Here is a 21262-nt window from a genome sequence, read left to right as displayed (position 1 = left end):
AAACCTTACAGGATTATACGAAATATCTGAAATAAAAGAAAGAAATCACTTTCATGATAAAATTTTACCAACACATTATTAGAATAAGGAAGATTAAATACCATTAATTTGAAATCATTTAAGTCCTTAGGTATCCCTTTTAAAACTTATTTTAAGTTTGGCAGATGTTTTGATTATAGTTCTAAGATTATTCTATACACTAATGAAAGATGGCAGGTATGTTTGGTTTTGTAGTTCTTATGTTTGGATTGAAATTTGTTTCAAGAAAAATAAATTGTATTTATAAACTGAGACTCTTAAAAATGTATTGAAAAAAAAGTATATTGAAAAATTAGTAAGGTACACTTACTGTCATTATAGAAAAGCTAAGTATCAAAAGATAAATGTGAAGTATAAATAAAAAGTAAAGTATCATTAGTTAACTTTGAATAATTATAAACAAAATATTATGCAAATCATCATACACAAAAAAAAATAGAGGGGATGAATGTAGAAACAGACAAGGAGATTGGGAATTTGCTTTTTTAATAATTACTTTTTATATACCGTATATTCCGGCGTATAACGCGCACTTTTAATACAAAAATAAGCATTGGAATTTACGGGTGCGCGGTATACGCCGAATATAAAAAATTATAGATTAAAAAAATTTAAATATAGAAAAATACTTTTATTTTAAAGAAATAACATACCTTTACCTATATACTTTATTGATTTTTGTTATTACATAAATAGTACATTATATTCGTCTTCCGTTATTTCTTCTGGCACGTCATCACAATCTATTCGTCTTCATCATCCGTGTTACCCTCATCCATAAATAAACAGTCATCTTCTGATCCGTCCAGATTATTTGAAATGCTGCATTTTTTTAATGATTTTCTATCCATCTCAGGCTTAATTTCATCCCATGCTTTTAATATTCATTTGCACACTGCTTCCAAACTTGCATGAGGCATATGTCCTCCTTTCGTAAAGATTTTCTCGCCCTCCAACATCCAAGTGTTCCACCGTTATTTTAAATTGGCTTTAAATGATTTGTTTAAGCAGGCGTCCATTTGGCTGAACTAATAGTGTCAATCTGCCTGGAATAACTGTCATATCGGTGTTACATTCTTTCAACAATTTTTTTTGTATTATCTGTAAGGTGGGACCTAAACATGTCCCACACTAAAAGGCTTTTTGGTTTTCTTACGCAACCAGGACGGATTTGCCAGACATTTTTTACCCACAATTTAACACCATTTTCGTCCATCCAGCCTTTTTCGTGGACATGAACAAAAGTACCTTTTGGAAAAGTTTTTCTCTTAAAAAGAACCATTGGTTTTAGTTTCGTTCCATCCGCTAAGCAAGAAAGGGCTACGGTGAAATGAGATTTCTCATGTCCCGTTGTTCTTACGTTGACAGATTTTACTCTCTTTAAATCAATTGTTTTATTACCGATCATGTCAAACATGACTGGGGTCTCATCCATATTTCCTATTTGTGAAAGTAAATATTCCTTTTTTCGCAGTTCTATAATATATTTTTGAAAATTGAACAATTCCGAATTTTCGTGCGTGTTATATGAAGAGTATATCTTACAATTTAAAAAAAGTTATTAGAAATTACGAGTGCGCATTATACGCCGGGGCGCGTTATGCGCCGGAATATACGGTATAATATACTACCTTTCTTGTAATACTTTTCAATAATTACTGGAAAATAGGGTAACTTTGTGAGAAACAAGGTAAATATTTACCACACATATTTTCTAACTTGTTTTAAAATGAGATTTTCAAAAATTAAAAGAATTCTTAGGGAAGAATAAAATAATTATTTCACTAATAATTATAATAATGTAATGAAAAAAATTCAAATAATCGGACACATGCTTTTACAATCAACAGAAATAAAGATTAAAATTTAAAAATAAAGAAATATAATCATTATTATATTTTATGTTATAGTAATGTAACAAAGTTTGGTGAGTTGCTTGGCGAATATTTCAAAGTAAAGCTTTTCGCCAGTATAAATCTGTACATATATTAAAATAGAAATTATTTCTATTTAAAGTAATTAAAACTTTGATCGGAACAAATTATAATAAGTTTTAATTTTATTAGCTTAAAATAAATAAATATTTTGAAGGAAAATTTATCGCAAAAATAGTGTACTATACTCACCGATACTAAAATCGTGTGCAGGCTACTGTTATGGTAGTACATCAACTGCATTGAGATGGTCATCTCATAGCGCGAAAGTATTTTTAATGCTTTCATTTTAAAGGAAATGTTATTATTAAACTAAAAACCTGTTCCCTCTCATCTATAAAAAAATTTCATCCGATCATCCTCTTCCTAATGCCGCCGCCATTTTTATTTACATTTGTATATGTCATCACATAAAATTGAAACGTCATAAAAAGCAAACGATCTGATTGGTTCATGTAAGAAATTGCCTGACCGGTTGCAGTTATTTCGTGCAACCGTGATTTCTATATCACACGAGAATTTTTCGAGCAATTTTTGGAGAAATTACACTTACAGTTGCACTTATTTTCTCTCGTGTGATATAGCCATTATAGAACTATGTTAAAAAAAAAAAAAATTATGTAAATAAATTTTGTAAATTATTTATCTTTTTAATAGTGGTTCTGTAAAAAGTTTTTATGAATATTGCATGAGGACAGTCTAACGATTATATTAATATATTTAAAAGTATTTTAGTTATCTTTATGAAATTTAATTGTTTTGAAAATTCAATGCCTTTTTTCAAAAAAAGAAAATTCACCTTAATCTATATGAAAAATCTATTTATAATTAGTATTATAGTCAATTTTTTAGTATAAGAACTTAGTGCTTATGGAACTTAGTGGTCTGGTCAGTTTTATGAATTATGTGAATAACCTTACTGGATTCTCAGTGCATTTTAATTTTAAATGATAAAATAGATGCTGTTTTTTAATGATAAATAAAAAATTAATGTATGTTTTTGATTTTAGAACTTTCAAGTAAAATGGATGAAAAAAATGGAAGCAGCAAAAAGAAAGGTAATTATTTTTGTTTTCTTCTTGTGCACAAGTGATGTATTATTCATCTTTATTTTGGAACCTACCATCGTTTCGACAATTAGTTTCTAAATAATTAATTCCAAAATATTTTTCTTGGGCAATATATTTTCCTTATATATTTACTAAATATTTTTCTTTATTGGAACTACACTAAATTTAAGTTAAAAAGACTAGTCAGAAACATAAGATGGATACAAACGAGATAAGATACTTGAAAGCCAGGCTAAGAATTCATTATTTGTAAGTAATTTTTTTTTGTCTGTATTTTATCTTGTGATGTATTTGATTAATAGTAAGTGAAAATTCTTTTAATTGATGATTTTATGTCATTCTCAATTTATTTTCCATAGCTGACAAGTGTTCTGATTTTTTTTAATTTCCACTGAAAAGATTAAGGAAATTAATTTGCTAATTCTGGAGAAGTCTGGAAAATTCATTTTTAGGCCAGAGATTTTTTTTTTAAAACTTAAAAGGGCTTACTCCCGTGCACAGATTTAATGCCTGCTGTTAGGTCCACTCCACTGCTTGATAAGAGGATAGAAAGTGTGCCTTAGTTAATCATCTACTCTCGGGGCTGGTATTATTTTCTGTTTCAATTCCGTAAACTCGTTAATTCCTGTGATAGTGTCCCCCCCCCTCATATTTATGAAAAATTTAGTCTCTTTGAAGCAAGGTCCGTTTTCTTATCTACTTTTCATATTAACTCAATTTGAAAATCACCATGATTCTTATTTATGTGATTTAAAATTACACTTCTTCTTCATCCAAGAATACTTCACTTAAAACCCAAACATCAGAGTTTGATACATTTAAAAATCACACTTTGTGATTTAAAAATCCTATGTCGTGATTTATATTCTTGCAATTTAAAAAACTCAATTCCGTGATTCTTGCTATTATAAAAACAAATATCCTTATTCATATTTACGCAATTTAAAAGTCAGTCATTGAGATACGCATTTGCTTGGTTTAAAAATTGTTTCTTCGCATGATCTGTTTTACTGAGTTTGGAGTAACTAATTCTATGGAAAAGCATCTAAAAAGAGTTAGTTATGTATCTACTCTGCTTATTAAATAATGTATCAATATCTTTTCATTTTATTAAATTTTAATTAAAAATTATAATTTCCCTAACCCAAAACTTGACCACAGTCAGTATGACCCTTGACCTCTTACGTATACTTTTTTCTTGCTAAAATTTCAGGTATTCTTTCATGCAACCACTATCACCCCTATAATATTTATCAGGGTTTATTGTGTTTCATGTGTATACCAGAATTTCATGTCAAAATTAATTTTCAGTCCTTTTTCCATTTACTAAGACGTATCCTCTGTTGCTATATAATTCTTTGACGGTTATTATCTTTATTAGAGATATACTATTGGGCCCCAAGTTTACTCAATACTCATGATTGATGTAATCTGTGATTTTTTTAAAAATTTATTAAGTTATAAAGCAAGGGTCTGTCCAGGGTAAATTTACTTTCATTTGGCAGTACCTTCACAAATTCAACTTTAGAAAAGACGGTAGTTTCACAAAATACTTTTAAGAAAGGCAAGTTCAAAGATTCTCCTACCCGTCTCGTAAAATTTAGTTTTTTTATATCCGTGACAAACGATAAATCCTCGGTTACTTAAGCCTATACAAATAGTTGGAAAGTGCTTGGTCAGATAGTGTGGTGTGGTAGCTTACGCCATATTGTAGCAAGCTATATTTTTTTAAAATTAAAATAGGAGACGCTCCTTCTGTAAGCTTTAACAGGAAGTTGAAATTCGAACAGTGTTCGAAGTTTATTCTATCAGTCCTTTATTTTTTTATTAAAAATTTTTTTCTCTGTGAAACTTTTTTCTATATGACCCCGTGGGAAATGTTCTCATATTTAAAATAACTTTTAGTGCAAGTACTATTAAATGCATGTTTTTTTTTAAGCCCAAAGTTTTACAATAGCAAAATTATTTTTGAATATATGGGGAAAAATATATAAAAATTTACCAGTCAAATGATTTTCAATTGTAGTGACAATTTTTGAAAATATCTTCTTACTTCACCATATTTTGGTATTGATTTTTTAATATAATTTTTAATTTTCATAAATTAAGTTTTAAATTTTCATAAAATAGGTACCTCTCATAAAAATCTACACAGACCCCTGTAGAATAGATTCTGAAATTTGCTCTTTTTTAGCATATGTAGTATTTCAATACAAATAAAATATTTTATACTTGTGAAAATCTGTTTGTAATTTCTTTTAGATTCTGAAGAAAGTAAAGCAGCTGAGCTAGAAAAATATTGGCAAGTTGTGAAAGACAATCCATCAGATTTTACAGGATGGACATATCTGCTTCATTTTATAGAAACAGAGGTAATATAAAGTATTCACACTTTTTGTTTTCTAGAGATAGAATACCACTGATTCATTTTCATAATTCTTGGCATAAATATTGTGCATTCATTTTTTTACAGTTATTAACAAAAATGTTTCCATGTATCTGCTTCCTATGAAAAATTTTACCGCAAAGACAAAATCAAATGAGTACCTCAACAAGATGAAACCTTTGTTTCAACCAGTTTTTTGTATATGTATCTTATTGAATTTTTTGCTTAATTTTTAGTGTAAGAGGTCTCTCTATATTATTTTCACAAATTAGTCCTTTATATAATTTTTTAACTTTTTATAATTTATTTGTTAATTATAGAAAAATATTGAAGCTGCAAGAGAAGCATTTCAAGCTTTCTTCAAACATTACCCATATTGCTATGGGTATTGGAAGAAGTATGCCGATATGGAAAAAAATTTGAACAATTTTGATGCTGCTCAAAAGGTAAGTTTTGAATTATTTTAGATAATTACGTGTAGTATGTTATCAGTTTTAATATCACTTTTCCTTCCATTACTTATTTCTTGTTAAAATCTAAAACAAGCTAATATCTATCACTAATCTCCTTTTATGCTAATTGGACAATAGAATTCTATTTTTACCATTAATCAATATTTTGATTATTAAATATAAAATCCATAAGGATTAATTATATGTTAACTTAGAAGTTGTAGTAATTCCATTTAAATATATACTTTTAGAGGCTGTCTAATTATCTGTTGTCACATACTAATTTTAAAGTTAATTCATTTCAGAATTATGATTTTCTGTAACAATTTTTACGTATTAAACAAAATGGCTTTTTTGCTTTAGATTTTTGAAGAAGGTACAAGTGCAATACCATTGAGTGTAGATTTGTGGATTCATTATATTAATTTTTACAAGACTCAGCAGAATGGCAAAGATGATTCTGAAGAAAATATAAAAATGTAACTATACTATTTTATTTCTTAAAATATATATATTTTCTTATTGTGTTATTTTTAAAAGTTCTGTTTGATATACCTCACTACTATGACAATGTAAAACTTAATCTATCAAAAAGCACTTCAAAATTGAATTGAGTTAGCATCTTTTATATACTACTAAATAGATATTTAATAATTGTAGTGGTAGTTCTTAATCATAATAATAAAGCACTATATTTGAACTTTTTGAAATATTTTCATTAACTATAATTAAAATGACATCTGTAATAAAACTGGCTTCAGTGTTTCAAAATATTAATAGACTTATGAAGTAATTTAAACATTTTTCACTTGCTAACTATATTTTTCATGGCATAAAATATCTTTATTTATAAACAATGGTTAATTTGGTGTTAGGTTCGCTTGTCGCTTTAAAAACATTTTATATTATGGTGGTGGTGGTGGTACTTATTCCTCTTGGCCCAGAACAAGGCTAGACAAAGTCCAGGAGACCGTTCACCGACAGAAAATCAAACACCATCTGCGGATCCTCCAAAATAAAATTTTTCTTCAGTCCCATACAGGTCAGCAAATGATCAGGTGAAGCCTGGTGAGCACTACATTTTAGGCGGGAACGTCTTTTGACTCTGAACAAATGTTAGTCCGCGAGTATGACCAGTGATTAGTCTTGTGATAGCTGTCTGTAGTTTCCTATCACCTTTTAGCTCCAGGGCAGCCCCAGGACTATTTTGTTGATACCATTCACCATGTTTTATATTATTGTTAATTCTTAATAACCAGTGTGATTATTTTTTTCTAATTGATAACGATCTTAAAAATATTTTCAATGTGTATTATTTTAACATTTTCTAGGCTATTTAAGAGAGCTTTGAGTGCAGCTGGGCGAGAATTTCGTTCTGATAGATTATGGGATCTCTATGTGGGATGGCTAGAGGAGAACAAGAATTTGAAAGAAGTAACCTCTGCCTATGACGAACTGTTAACCATTCCAACACAATTGTATTGTCATCATTTTGAAAAGTATGTGCTTTTAATATTATTTGAATGAATTAGCTGAATTGTTCATTTTAATAAAAGCAGTATTTTTTGAAAATAAAATTATTCTGCCATAGTTAAAGATTATTCAACATAAAAATTCATATTTTACCATATTATATATTGAATTATTGCTTAAGCTATTCAGCATTCGTAAAAAAAAAAAATTTTTTTTTTTTTTTTTTTTTTTTTTTTTTTTTTTTTAACAAGCTCTGCACAAGCTAAGAAAACGTGAAATTGTTAAGAGCATAGATTATTGATACAAAATAATAGTGTATTGCTTTTTTATTTTTTTATTACCTAACTATGAAAAACTATTGCGATAAACTTGGAAAATGACCATTTTGAAATAAATCATCAAAACAGAATCCAAAGAGGTTCAAAATAAATAATGCTGACATTTCTTTCCATTTAAATATTTGAAATAAAACTTTTATTACTGTGTTAAAATTAATTATATAAAGAGCAGAAATATTGCAGAAAAAGTTTTTTATCAATCTCTTGCTATTTCCGTGTATCATTCGTTTTTTTTTGTAGTATTTGTTAAATACATGCATAACATTTTAATAATATTAAATTTATAGTGCCAATTAAATTCAGATTTAAATTTTTGAAATTGTACTTCTATCTTATGTTTTTTCAAGAAAGGTCTACTAATCAGAAGATAGACAATTCGAATATGACCAAGTACTGTTTAATGTGTTTGTTAATGAACAGTGTGCAAAATAAAGAAATGACCAACCTGAATATACTTTTGATCTAATGACCAAATCTTCACATTCTAATACTACTTCTCAATTGTTTGAGGGGGTGATCTCAAATATGCTAAGTTAAGTAAGTTTATTATTTTTATTTAATAATAGTTGAAAAAGTTTTGAATTGCAAGGTATAAAATTTTTTAGAATCATTTTAAAGGAAGCATTTTTACATGGAAAATTACAAAGATTGGGGGAAATCTGTCGCTTAGTTTCTGAGAAATCAAGCTTTAAAAAAGTTTGAAAGTTGATTTCTCTGGAGCAATTTGTCTGTTTCGCTCTAATTTTTTATTCTAATATGTAAAAATATATTCTTTAAAATTATGTATAAAAAAATTGCATACCTTAAAATTTAAATTTTTTTCAGCTATTATTAAATAGAATAATAACTACTTGCTTAAAAAATTTTTTTTTATGTAATTATCTTTGACTGAACACATTTAATGAAGTTTGCCCTAATTAATTAGCATATTTGAGGTCATCCCGGTGAACCATTAAGATTGAGTCCTGGAACGTGAAGATGCGATCATTGGGTCAAAAGTTATTCAGGTTGGTCTGGGGTTTTTTATTTTGTGCACAGTACACTAAATTCTGTTTCTCAGAGGCAAAAAATAATTAAGAAAAAATTTCTATGCAAATAATTGCACTTAAAATCGTACTAATCTTTTAAAAAATATATACAGTAGGGAACCTATTATCCGGAACGATCGGGACCATCGCTATTCCGGATAACTGATTTTTTCGGTTTTCTGAATCGCTGCAAAAAGCCGTTTTTTTATTGTTAAACCTAACTAAAAAAAAAAATAAATAAATAAAATATTGGAAATAATCTTAAAAGGAAGAAAAAACGATGAAGTAGTACACTAAAGATTATTTCCAAAATGATGGTAAGGTAAAGATCTTTCAAAATAGAAAGAAAAATCCTAAAATCTTATGTGGAAAATAATATTTTTTTTTTAAATGGCGGAAAAATTTATCGAATTTTGTTCCGGTTTTTTGGTTTTCCGGTTTTCTGATTTCCGGATAACGGGTTCTGTACTGTATATCTTAATTTAGCATTATATAAGAGAGTTAACGATTTGTTTATATTCTGTGTCTTTCATCAATGAAATCCTACTTAAACATGTATTCAATACAGAGAATTCTTATTACAATGTGTACAATTTTATAAATTTCCTAAAATAAAATAAATTAAAATGTGCTTCATACTTTTTTGTTTTGTTAAAACAATGTACAATTGAGGAAGGGGGGAGTTTGGTGGATGACCATTTTAGTAAACTTTATTAAATTGTGATTTTAAAATCCGAAATCGCGATTTAAATTCACATGATTTTGAAATCTAGTATCGGGATTCACATTCGCACGATTTTAAAACCCAATATCGCGGTTCTTGAAAGAAGTAGAAGTAAGTTTTCTCTTGAATTAGTTACTGTAAAGATGTGATATATTTTTCATTAGTAAGTAATTTAATTGTCGCACCTTCCTATAATTGTTTAATTTTATTTTAATATATAGTAGTGGTCAAAATTTTAAAATTATATTTAAGAAAAATTTAAAGTTAACTGTCTAAATCCTTCTGTCACTTTAAATATTAAATAAAAATCTCCCAGCATAGTTAAAAGTTGCTTTTAAAAACCTCAGTATCATATACAGCACTTACCCCCTCCTCCCAGTGACCTGTGTTGTAAAACTTCAGCTTTTTTTATTTTTGTCTGCTTTCATGCCTGAAATAAACAGAAAATCTAAAATTTTCAGCAAAATTCACAAACAATTAAACATTTTGACTATCATCAACTGGCAGTATTGTAATAATGATCGCACAACAAAATTTTATAGTTTATTTATCAGGTTTTTTTTTCCTGGGATGTGATAATAAATGTAAGTATTAATCAATCATTATCTGTAAAAAGTTGTTCAGTGTTGACTCAAAAAGTTAAAATTTGTTGAGTGATATAATTTTAATCATGTTTTAATAAACAATTTTTATTTATAAATTGAAGAGAGAAAAAAAAAATTTGAATGCATTGTAGATAAATATTTTATTTGTATAAAAAATCATTTTTTGTATGATTAAAATTTTGCTTAACCTTACTTAAACCGTAGGGAATTTGGTTTAATCTGGAAAGTAACCACCCGAAAATAACAGTTAAATCCAGATCGGTAACGCCCCTTATATATATATATATATATTGTCCCTAATTACAAAATGTTATATATATATATTGCCCCTAATTAAAATATGTTTTAGCATTTTTAAATTATAAGAAACAATCTAATAATTACTAAAGAAATCTTCATTATCAGAATTATAATTGCACTAAAATATATAAGATATTAGTACACCTGGAAAGTCATGGAAAAAAGTCACCGAATTTTCAAAATGAATTTTTCCCCTCCCCCTAATTTCATGGTGTTCTGAATATCTGAATTTGTAAGAAAATTCCCACTTACAGTCATGTTCTTTAAAAATTATGGTGTTCTTTCAAAAAATAAAGGGAAAAGCATCATTTCTATAGCGAATTGTCTTTTTAACTTCTGTGATTTCAGAATTTTTTATTATCATTTATTTATTTATTTATTGTTTTCAATTTAAAATCCTAGCTGAAGCAAATCAGTCATTGGCAAATATTTTTTATTCCTAAATGAGAACAGAAAAATTAGGAGTATGTTTTTCCTTTCCGATGAACAAGAAAAGTATCTTAAGATTATAATTCTGCAGAAAAAAATAAGGAAAAAATATATTTGCTTTTGTATTTTTTTCAGCTATTATATTGTTTCAACTCTTTCTCTGTTTTTTCTGTAATCAAAATCGGTTTTGGTTATTGCTATTTTGGTTATTAATGATAGGTATAACCAAAATAGTTTTGGTTATACCTATCATTTCAATTAATGTTATAATGCTTTTTAAATGTATTGTTTCTGTTTTTGTCGGGAGAAAATAGTAACTTCGTTAAGTCATAAAAAGTTCTTGGAATTAGACATGGAAAGTCAGGAAAAAACAATGAGTTTGAAAATCTAAAATGTAGCAGATACCTTGAATATAAAATAAAATTGTTTGAAATTTTTTTTTCCATTCATATTTAAAAATTTATTATAATTGAAAAATTATTGCTTGGAAGTGAGCCATCACTCCATACTTGCAAAGGGACATGTCTGTCCTTGTCTACGCCTATCTATTCCAATTTATAAACATAAGTTATCAAAGCTCTAAATATAATATTTTCACTTATTTTGATGTATACACTTATTAAACATAAATTAAAATGAAATTATAAACAATATGTCCAATGAAAATCTGTCTTTTAAGTGCTGAAATTGAAATTAAACGCATTTCAAACTGATATTTGTAAAAAAAATGCTGATAATTTATTTTGTCTTTTCAGATTTGGTAAACATGTAAAGAAAAATATACCAAGAGAAATACTTTCTACAGATGAATTCCTTGAACTTAGAAAAGAAGTAGTAAGCATATTAAAAAATGATTCAATGGTTGGAGATGATGCAGAGGATGATGATAAAGGCATCAGTAAAGAAGTAGAATCAGCTCCAGGAATGGATATAGATGATGCTCCTCCAGGTTTGGAACCTGGTGGTACAGATATTGAGAAAGATATGGTAATTATTATTATTATTTATTTTTTTTACCCTTTTAATGTCTTCAAGTACATGTTATTTAAATATCCTCTATTAAGTCTCAGAGAGCAACTTTTTTCTGTGAAAGTTGAATATAGTTTTCTGATTAAGAATTAACAATTTTGTCTCAGGTAATTGCAGTATTTTTTACCAATTTCTGTTGTCTAGTAATATGCGCCACCTATTATTAGTTCTGGATTGTAAGAACCAAGTATTAATATTATGGTTTATTGCATCACTTGTTTAAAAAAAAAATGAAGATTTTTCACCATATAATTCAGATTGTCTTTAATTCACCTTAAATTAGTTTTATGATTTATTTCCAATTACGTGAAGGGGGGGGAAATGGCCAAAATCAAAGTATTCTCAGGTCAAAAAAGTTGCAAGATGCATCTTTATTGGTCCACATATTTGGCATTGCTGTGGTCTGTTATATTTTTAGTGTTAAAACCAATTCTTTAATTAAAGTTTATACTGGGAGAAAGCTTACTTGTTGTTTGCTTGATACCAAAGTTTCCTTACTGAGCGAAAAGAACGTGTTAGAGATTGTTACTTAACTATTTTTAAAAAATTAAGGGCCATTTTAGTATAAGGACTTTAGTCTCGTAATAGCTTGTAGTGAATTACAATTCTTATTTAATTCACTATGTGGTACAGATAAAAGTTGAGTTATAGTCTTGGGTTATCATAATGGTTTTTCTTTCTTTTTTTCCCTTTATGTTTCAAACTAAATTTAGGTATATTTAACTAAACTAAAAATAGGTATATTTCTATTTAAATTTTCTTACTTTGAATTCATACAAAATAATGCTTGAGCTTAACACATTATCACTTTCAGGTTTTTTGTCATTAAATTTTAAACAATTATTCATTAATTATTATCAATAATATCTAGAATATCTAAAGCTAAACAACTTGAATGAAGCACAAAAAATGACACAAACAAAGGTGTTTATTTTGTGTTTCATTCACATTATTTGACTTACTCTCATAGAGCACAAAGTAAACTCTATCTTCATTTTAACAGTATCTTTATTATTAATAACTGCATTATATAAGCATGTTTTACAAACCATGAAAGTAGAACATTTAGATTGAAACTTATTCAAGATGTTTATTTTTATCAGTTGAATGTTTTTCTTGTTTGCATTTTCTGCATATCAAAAGCATTTTATTAAAAAAAATGATTATCTCAAATCATTATCTGATCTCTGTCTTATGATATTTTTCAGATGAGTACTGAGGAAACAGATTTAATGAAAAAGAAGATTATTGAAAGAAGAAAAACCTTGTATAAAAAGAATGAAATAGAAGTGGGAAAACGCTGGTCTTTTGAAGAAGCGGTAAGTGTGTTTCTTTGTTTAACTTTAATTTTTAAACCAGTGTTGGCAAAAATAAGAAGTCTAAACAACGAATCAATGCCGCGATGATTAGCAGATTTTTTTTAATATAACAAATTTTCTGTATATGACCATTTACATGCAGTTTCTTTGGTGAGAATGTGATTTTTGAAGGCCTGATTTCTTTATCATGACAGACTTAGTTCAGGTATGCAAATTACTGTAGAGTCTTAGGGTTAACTGCATCAATTTTCATGAAGATGGTTTTGTATTGATTGGATGTGATTTTGTTTATTTGCAGATCAAGAGACCCTACTTCCATGTGAAACCATTAGAAAGAGCTCAATTAAAAAATTGGAAAGATTATCTCGATTATGAAATCGAAAATGGAACACACGAGAGTATAGTTATTCTCTTTGAAAGATGCATGATTGCGTGTGCTCTCTATGAGGATATGTGGTTAAAAGTATGCATGTTTTTTCATTGCTTTTTTCTTTTCTTGTATAGTAATTTAGTGAGAAATCACATGTAAAAAGTGATTTTAATTTTTTCATTTAGGAATTAATAGAAACATGTGCAATTTTTTAATACCGTCAAGATTTAAATGTTGCCTACCAGAAAGTTAAATATTAAATTAAGTCTCATTTTTTAATGGATTTTGATTGAAAATTAAAGATTTCAAATCAGAGATGATAGTAACTTGTTATAATGTCTCTTGGGATTTGTTAAAATGTAATAATTTTAAGAAGTTCCTTGATTCCCTAAAGCATGAAGCACTCAAAACAACAATGTGTGTCACAGAACTGTTAAGTCCCTTCAGAACAATTTGTGTTTCAAGTGATGCCAAATGAGAAATCCCTTTTATGCTTGTATCAGTGTTTTGGCATTGTTTTCATGATTTTTTTTATAAATACTATTAAATTAAAAAATAAAAATAGAAAAATTCTATAATTTGTATATTCTTATTTTTAATTTAATGTGCTTAAAACTGCCACAGTTATATTTTGAGTGATTCATGACTATTGTAATCAATGTTTAATAACACAGTGCATAGCATTTTTAAAAAGTGCTTATTTTCGATTTCCTTTTTTTAGAAGCCCTTAAAGGTGCTTTTTTCATTGGTTGTTTTTAAAAAGTGCTTAATTTTCCATTTTCGAAAAGAATCGTGTTTTCTTTACCTTGTCTATTTTCGTCATCTGTTATGCAAAAGCGTGCTTTTCACATAATTCATTCTACCACAATCCATTTCAGCGTACCGTCAGTCAGTATTGTATGGAAGCGCTAATCGTTTTACGTGTTTGATGAAATACTTGCGAGTCAGCATGTGCGTCTACTGAGCTAGGTTCATTGAGATTCTTGCTTTTTCATGTGCAACTCTACTGCATTTTGCAAGATATTCTCAATTTCAGGCTTCATTTTCCACCCTCTGATATTGAACCGAAAAATCTCTTTCTTATTTTATAATAGCTAATATAATAATAAAACAAAAAAAGAGTTCTTTGTCAGAAACTAGTTATTATATCATGATCATGTAAAGTCTGACAATTATTTTGCATTTTGTTTATGTATAGAGTGTATAAAAATATTTTTTGAGTGCTTAAAAAGTACTTAAATGGTGCTTATTTTTGTTTAAACTTTTTAAGTTGTAAACAAGAAGATAATTTTTATGAAGCATTTTTTTTTTTTTTTTTTTTTTTTTTTTTTTTTTTTTTTTTTTTNTTTTTTTTTTTTTTTTTACTAAATTGTAAAAGTAATTGTTATTTTAAACTCAAATGAGTGTTTTCCTCAAATGACTATTTTAAGTTTTGTTTTGTGATAAGTTGAAAAACATTGAACATGTTTTTTTGATAAATAAAGTTTGATAGTTTCTGTCCATTCTGTTAATAAAGAGGTGTACAAATTTTAAACTATAAAGTTTTATTACAGATTGCACTTAATTTGTATTCAATGTCAAATATTAAAAAAAAATTATGGTTAAAAATTTATATCTATATTATGGTTTAATTTTTAGAAAATTTTGTTAAAATGTTAGATTTTTCCACAACTTTTTTTCCCCCGCTTTGTAACGTGGCAAACTTAAATTTTTACTGTTCTTAACGCCAAAACTTAAATATTTTACTCATCTTGTTCAGCATCAAAGAGAGAGCTGCTTTGCACAGCTGGATAGAGGTTGAAATTTTCTTCAACTCTTAAAAACAAGCAGAATTCATTATGTAATAGGACAGGTGTACCTATCTCCATTTTGAGAAGATGCAGATTAATATTTTCATTGTAAATGAAATGGTCATGAGGCTTCTCTATTACACATCGCGGGTTTACTTATAATTTGTTGGAATGTTAGTTTTATTGACCAAAGTTAGTTTTTATGACCAAACCATTTTATTTTATGAAACTTTCATTTGCATTTTGTTTATTAAACATTGATTTTTCAGCACTGGAATAGTTCCAAAAAAAAACTTTTTTGCATTTCATTAGCAAATTTTAATGTTTCGTGATGTAACAAACGTTATTTTTCTTATTTTTAGTATGCTAAGTATATGGAAGATAATTATCCTGAAAGTGCTGATGGAGTTTATGAAAGAGCTTGTAAAATTCATCTACCTCGAAAATATATGATTCATTTTTCTTGGGCCTCATTTCAAGAAAGAAGGGGTTTGTTTGTTACAATTTTTTTCTTCTATTTTACTTATTTATTATCATGGATAATGAGTAAAGATATGCTATCCTAAATTATGACTACTTGTTTTAATGTATTGTATGAAAACAGAAAAACATAACATTGTAAACAGAAAATTGTCTGCAGTTTTTTCTCCAAACCTCATATAATTTTAAAAAATTTTAATGCGAAATTTTCAAAATCTCACAAATTTGTTTTATCTTATATAATTTTTGTTTTCTTTTCTCAGATAATGTTGACAAAGCTGCCCAGATTCTTGAAGATTTAGGGAATAATATCAAAGATATGTTAGAAATAACTCTTAGAAAAATTAATCTTGAAAGACGACGGGGTAATGAAGCAAAGGTAGAAGAAATGTATTTAAAATGCATTGCTGAAGCCAAAACCTCTCAGATGTCTTCCCATTTCGCTACAAAGTTTGCAAGATATCTGTATAAGGTAAGATCACAGTTTTTTGTTCTTAAATTTCTAAATAAATGTCTGATAACGCAGCTATAAGTTGATTTTACTATTATTTTTTAGGTTAAGCAGGATTTTGTAAAAGCTACAAAGGTTTTAAAAGATGCCCTTAAAAATGATCCAGTAAGTTTAATTCTTTTTTCTTTTCTTTTTTTTAAACTTTTCAATAAATTATCTTAACTTTTCTCAATCTTAATTTTTTTCTGAATGTAATTTAAAGTATCGTTTTTAAAAATGAAAAATCAATTGTATATAACGTATAGAAAGTAGTTTTCAAAAAAGATTAATTAATACTGAGTTATTTCTATTTATCTCATTTTTTATAATGCATTGATGTTTCATGACCAATGACTGTCTGACTTCATTACTGGTGTAGGAGTCAATCTTGTGACTTTTGAGAAATTCTTAGGGTTAGGAGAGTCAACTTATAAACGGGATCAATTGTGTATCATTTTTACTCTTGTCATTAAAAATATTGCTATAAGTATCCTACAATTTCGGGTTCATTTATTTATGCTGCATATAGCATTCATTTATTTCATTGCAGTTTCTCTTCTTATTGCAGCTTTAACTGTTCTTTGATTTTAGGTTGACAATAATGACTTTATATTTTTTTCAACTGTATTCTAAAATTAAGAGCGCTCACTCATTTGTTATTCGAAAGTTTGCAATATTCTCAGGATCTTCACTGCTGTATAAGAAACTAATAATTATTTTAATTCTAGAGTAATCCATATATATTGATGCAACTAGTAGATGTGGGATTTCAACAAACTCCTATAAGTCAATCGGCTATTCTTGAGGCATTTGATTTAGCATTAACCAGTGATATGAATGAAGACCAGAAATTGACATTTGCAAGAAGGAAACTTGAGTTTTTGGAAGATTTCACAATGGATCCTCAAAGGTACTGTCTTATGATCTATTTATATTACTTTTTATCTTAGTCTTTAACTTACGAGAAAAACTTATATGACTTAAAGAAGTTCTGCCTTTAAACTGACAAAAATATTATTCTATAAATTAAATTATTTTTTTTAGTTCAGTGCCAATTGTTAATTTTTCAAAAACTGGATTTTAACATTTATCGAAGTAAGCCTAAATTGAGATTTTAATGGGTTATAAATTTTAATTCAGTTTGAATCATTTTTTTATTTAATTTTATTTCTTCTTTTTTTTTTTTAAATCAAAGGATATCTTAAAAAGATTTTAGTCTCTATCATCTTGCTATTCAAACCAATGCTATAAATAAGCAATTCCACTTGAGTGTCATAAAATAATAATTTTACTTGGTTATTAAATGGAACAACTTCTTTATTTTTATATGAAATAATCGTATACGTATGAATATATATATATATGAAAAAAATCGCATATCTTTTTTCTCGCACAAAAGGATCATTACCTCCAAGAATCACTCATTTAATTTCAGAGTGTGCAAAAGGTTCACATCTCTTGTGAATGATAATGTAGAATTTAAAGAAACTATGAAAATCAGTAGCAGTAATTGACAAAAATGTGATTGATCGTCACGTGGGATAGCTGGTGAATCGTCAATAATTGAGTGCGAAACACACGATTCCAAGTTTGACGCAAGGAATAATGTATTAAAACATTGAGATTTTTCACACCAAGTGAAATACCGTTTTAATGACTACCGAAAAAAAGATCAGCACAGCCACGTGGTTTCACAATCAAATCATCGCTAATCGAGTGGGTTGGGAAACTAACCGAAATGCTTGATTCTGAATTCGCGATATATTATAATAGCATATTAAAGTATCGAGATTTTTTTAAAACCACATGGAAATCTGCAACAAAAGCTGCAAAACTATTGCAACACCACAAACCATTTGGATTTATTCCTTCCTGATTAAAATTTATGTTGATTGGCGTCTATTTCTAATTTATTATTGAAAAAGACTGTTTTGATGTTTGCCTTAAAGACCTATTATCCGGAAAAATCTTTTCCGTTCGACGATGTCCCTACAATTCTGGATATGGAGCATATATATATACACACATATCTAAGTATAAAGTGGTGTTATACATGTTTGAAGAATAGTCTTTCATAAATTTCAAGAAATGGAATTCTGTTTAAATGATCAAATATTTGAACATTTTAAAGAAAACTTTTCACGAGCTATTAAAGATAAGGAAAAAAAAATTAAAAAAATTAAGTAAAATGTATTTTAATATTTTAATCATTATGAAATTTTTTTAGTTGTTGTAATTAAAGAATTAATATGAATGTTTATTTTATTTGCTTGTAATTGTACATTCTGATTAATATCTTATAGTGATCTTAATGCTAATTTGATTTATTTTTTCGAGTTCTCAAGGGACTCGAAGAGTCCTGATCAATAAGTGCATGTTTTCGCTTAGCTTTTTTCAGAAGGAGTGGAATATTGTAATAGTATAAGAAATAATAAGTTGTAATGTAACCTTACTTAACTCACCTTACTTAACTTTTTTTTTAACCTTACTTAACTTTTTTTTTAAATAATTAACTCATGACTTTTTAACAATATCACGAGGGAAAATGGTATTAAGAACTTTTAAATATTTCACTAACGCATGCAAGATGTGAAAAGAAATGTATATAATTGTTGTTAAGCATTCTATTAATTTATCTACGTATCTCCTTCTCCTGACCTTTTTCATTTCTTTATCATTTCATTTTTAAACTTCTACTGCGCATTATTATAGGGGGCGTTGTTTTTCAGTTTTTAGTGTTTTTTTCCTCCACTTGCTTTTGAAGTTTATTCTTGACCTGTGACTGTGAGTTTTTAATTTTCTGATGATTTTTATTGATTTTCTTTTCGTAATTTGTTTATTCTTTTGAGTGTATCTTGTTTTTCCTGGACCTCTATACAAAACCATCGGGGTACTGAGGGAGATATTTTAAGCTTTTGCTTCTCCCTCAAATAGAAATGGTTTTGTTTTGAATGGCTACCGGGGCCGGTACCCCCTGAAGACGTCGGCTTCGGTGGTCATATTTTTGTTTTATTTCATTTGTTTTGTATTGTTAAGGTTAAATCTCTTTCAATCTGCGGATGTCCTTGCTACATGTGACATCAAACTGGAGCTACTGCCCTGATCTAAAAGGAAATTAATTTGATAATTTCTTGTTATTATTAAATAACCTCGACTCTACAATATCATTGGTATGGTATTAAAGCATTAGTTCTAATTTTGTTCATTTAAATGTTTAAATTTTTTAATATGTAAAATATTTGCAGTATTCAAGATGCCTTTGAAGAATATGCTAAATTGTATAAAGTCCATTACACCTCTAAGAAACGAGTAGCAGAAGACAGGTAACTAATCATACTACATAATAAAAATCTCTCTTTTCTTTTAATTAATTTGAATTCTACAGGGTTCCTACATGGTCAGGAAAACCTGCAAAAGTCAGGCTATTCTAAAATTAAGCTAAAATGTCAGGATTTTTCTTACATATTCATAAAGTCAGGAAAATGAAGAAAAACTATAGTTCATTCAAAGACTGACAGGCAAAAATAAAGTTTCAAGGAAAAATTCTGTAATTCAAAATGTAATATGTAATTTCCTCATAATAACATTCCTCTTTCCCTGGTAGAACCTATCCTGTTAGCAATTTTTCTCCTGTTTATCCAATGATAAGGAATTTTTGATAGGGTTGCTAGATTTATTGCTCTTTGTGTGAATAACTGGTTTACAGACAATAGTAGCTGAAACAACAGCAGAAAAATCAGAAAAGGAATTTTTACTGTTTTGTGATGCTGCCAAGAAAAAAGAAGAGCAAAAGAGTTTCTTAGAGTTTAATCCACAGCAAAAGAGATTAGATAATTTTTTTCGAAATATTTGCACGGAGAAAAAAATTTGAAAATTTGTGGGAGGTTATAAAAATTGTTCTTATCCTCTCTCATGGTAACGCAACAGTCGAAGGGGGGTTTTAAATCAATAAAAGCTTATTGGTTGAAAACCTCAATGAAGACTCTATTATTTCACAAAGGCGTGTGTATGATTATGTTTCATTTATAAATGGAATAATAGACATTAATGAAAAAATGCTAGATGCTGTAAAAGGATCTAGAACAAGATGGAGACATGCATTAGAAGCCAAAAAAAAAAAAAAAAAAAAAAAAACGTAAGAATAAAAAGGCTGAAATTTCTAGAAAACGAATAAAACAAAGGATAGATGATTTGAAATTAAGAAAATCTAAATTGAGGAAAACTGCTGCAACAGAACTGGATGCTCCTGATTCAGAAATTATCAAACAACAAAATATGTTGAGAAATATTATATAACATAGGAGCCTCTGAGTTTCTCCGGAAGCTTACAGTATTACAGAAAAAAATGTAAGTATACTGGAGAAGAAAAAAAAAATTTTTTGATTTTATTTGTATATAATTAACTTTTCTTGACTTTTTTCCCCTTTATATTTCAATATTATCTTTTAAGAGAAAAGTCAGTTTGAAGTGTATTGGTGATTTTTAAAAATTAATAACTTAATGTAACAAATGTTCTAGTATGTTTTAAGAGTAAATATTATTTGAGAATACTGATACATATCTCGCAGATTTGATTAACCATTTATATCCTGACGATACTCATGCATTTGGTTCCACTTAACATTAAATAAAATAATATTTCCATAATCCAACAGATTTTCTTCATCTTTTTATTTAAATAGTTTTTGTATCTAACTACAAAAACACACTAAAAGTTTAATCTAATCATGATAATTAAAAATATGTTTCACAAGTTTTCTGAAAATGTAATTTGGGATATAAAGTGCTATTATGCAATTCCACTTTAATATATAAGTGTTTATCCTATTCAATCTATGATACTTATGGATAAGTGGCATATTATTACTAATTGAAACTGCAATGTTAAAAGTTTTGTTGGAGTGGGAAACNTTTTTTTTTTTTTTTTTTTTTTTTTTTTTTTTTTTTTTTTTTTTGTCGGGTCAAGAATGTAAAAGGTCAGGAAAAACCTGCAAAAGTCAGGATAT

The 21262-nt window shown here is 27.7% G+C and overlaps 1 protein-coding gene across 2 annotated transcripts in view; it reads left to right on the top strand.

Moving 5' to 3' along the window:
* The window catches only part of LOC107450901 (pre-mRNA processing factor 39), a 28888-nt gene that overhangs the window by 4606 nt on the left and 3020 nt on the right, over positions 1 to 21262 (top strand). Inside the window, exons 2-14 of one of the 2 annotated variants that reach the window (XM_016066837.4) lie at positions 2984 to 3031; positions 5306 to 5415; positions 5750 to 5875; positions 6245 to 6360; positions 7213 to 7380; positions 11534 to 11765; positions 13016 to 13126; positions 13425 to 13589; positions 15649 to 15775; positions 16030 to 16238; positions 16323 to 16382; positions 16985 to 17166; positions 19502 to 19579. In XM_016066837.4, the coding sequence (XP_015922323.1) occupies positions 2998 to 3031; positions 5306 to 5415; positions 5750 to 5875; positions 6245 to 6360; positions 7213 to 7380; positions 11534 to 11765; positions 13016 to 13126; positions 13425 to 13589; positions 15649 to 15775; positions 16030 to 16238; positions 16323 to 16382; positions 16985 to 17166; positions 19502 to 19579 (1718 nt within the window). In that variant the 5' untranslated portion in view covers positions 2984 to 2997. Of the gene's footprint in view, positions 1 to 2983; positions 3032 to 5305; positions 5416 to 5516; positions 5876 to 6244; positions 6361 to 7212; positions 7381 to 11533; positions 11766 to 13015; positions 13127 to 13424; positions 13590 to 15648; positions 15776 to 16029; positions 16239 to 16322; positions 16383 to 16984; positions 17167 to 19501; positions 19580 to 21262 lie in introns of both variants that reach the window. The other variant, XM_071182092.1, reaches the window with a different exon arrangement.

The sequence above is a fragment of the Parasteatoda tepidariorum genome, chromosome 1, assembly GCF_043381705.1.
Source record: "Parasteatoda tepidariorum isolate YZ-2023 chromosome 1, CAS_Ptep_4.0, whole genome shotgun sequence".
In the NCBI taxonomy this organism is placed as follows: Eukaryota; Metazoa; Arthropoda; class Arachnida; order Araneae; family Theridiidae; genus Parasteatoda; species Parasteatoda tepidariorum.
This window is presented reverse-complemented; position numbering and strand designations above follow the sequence as displayed.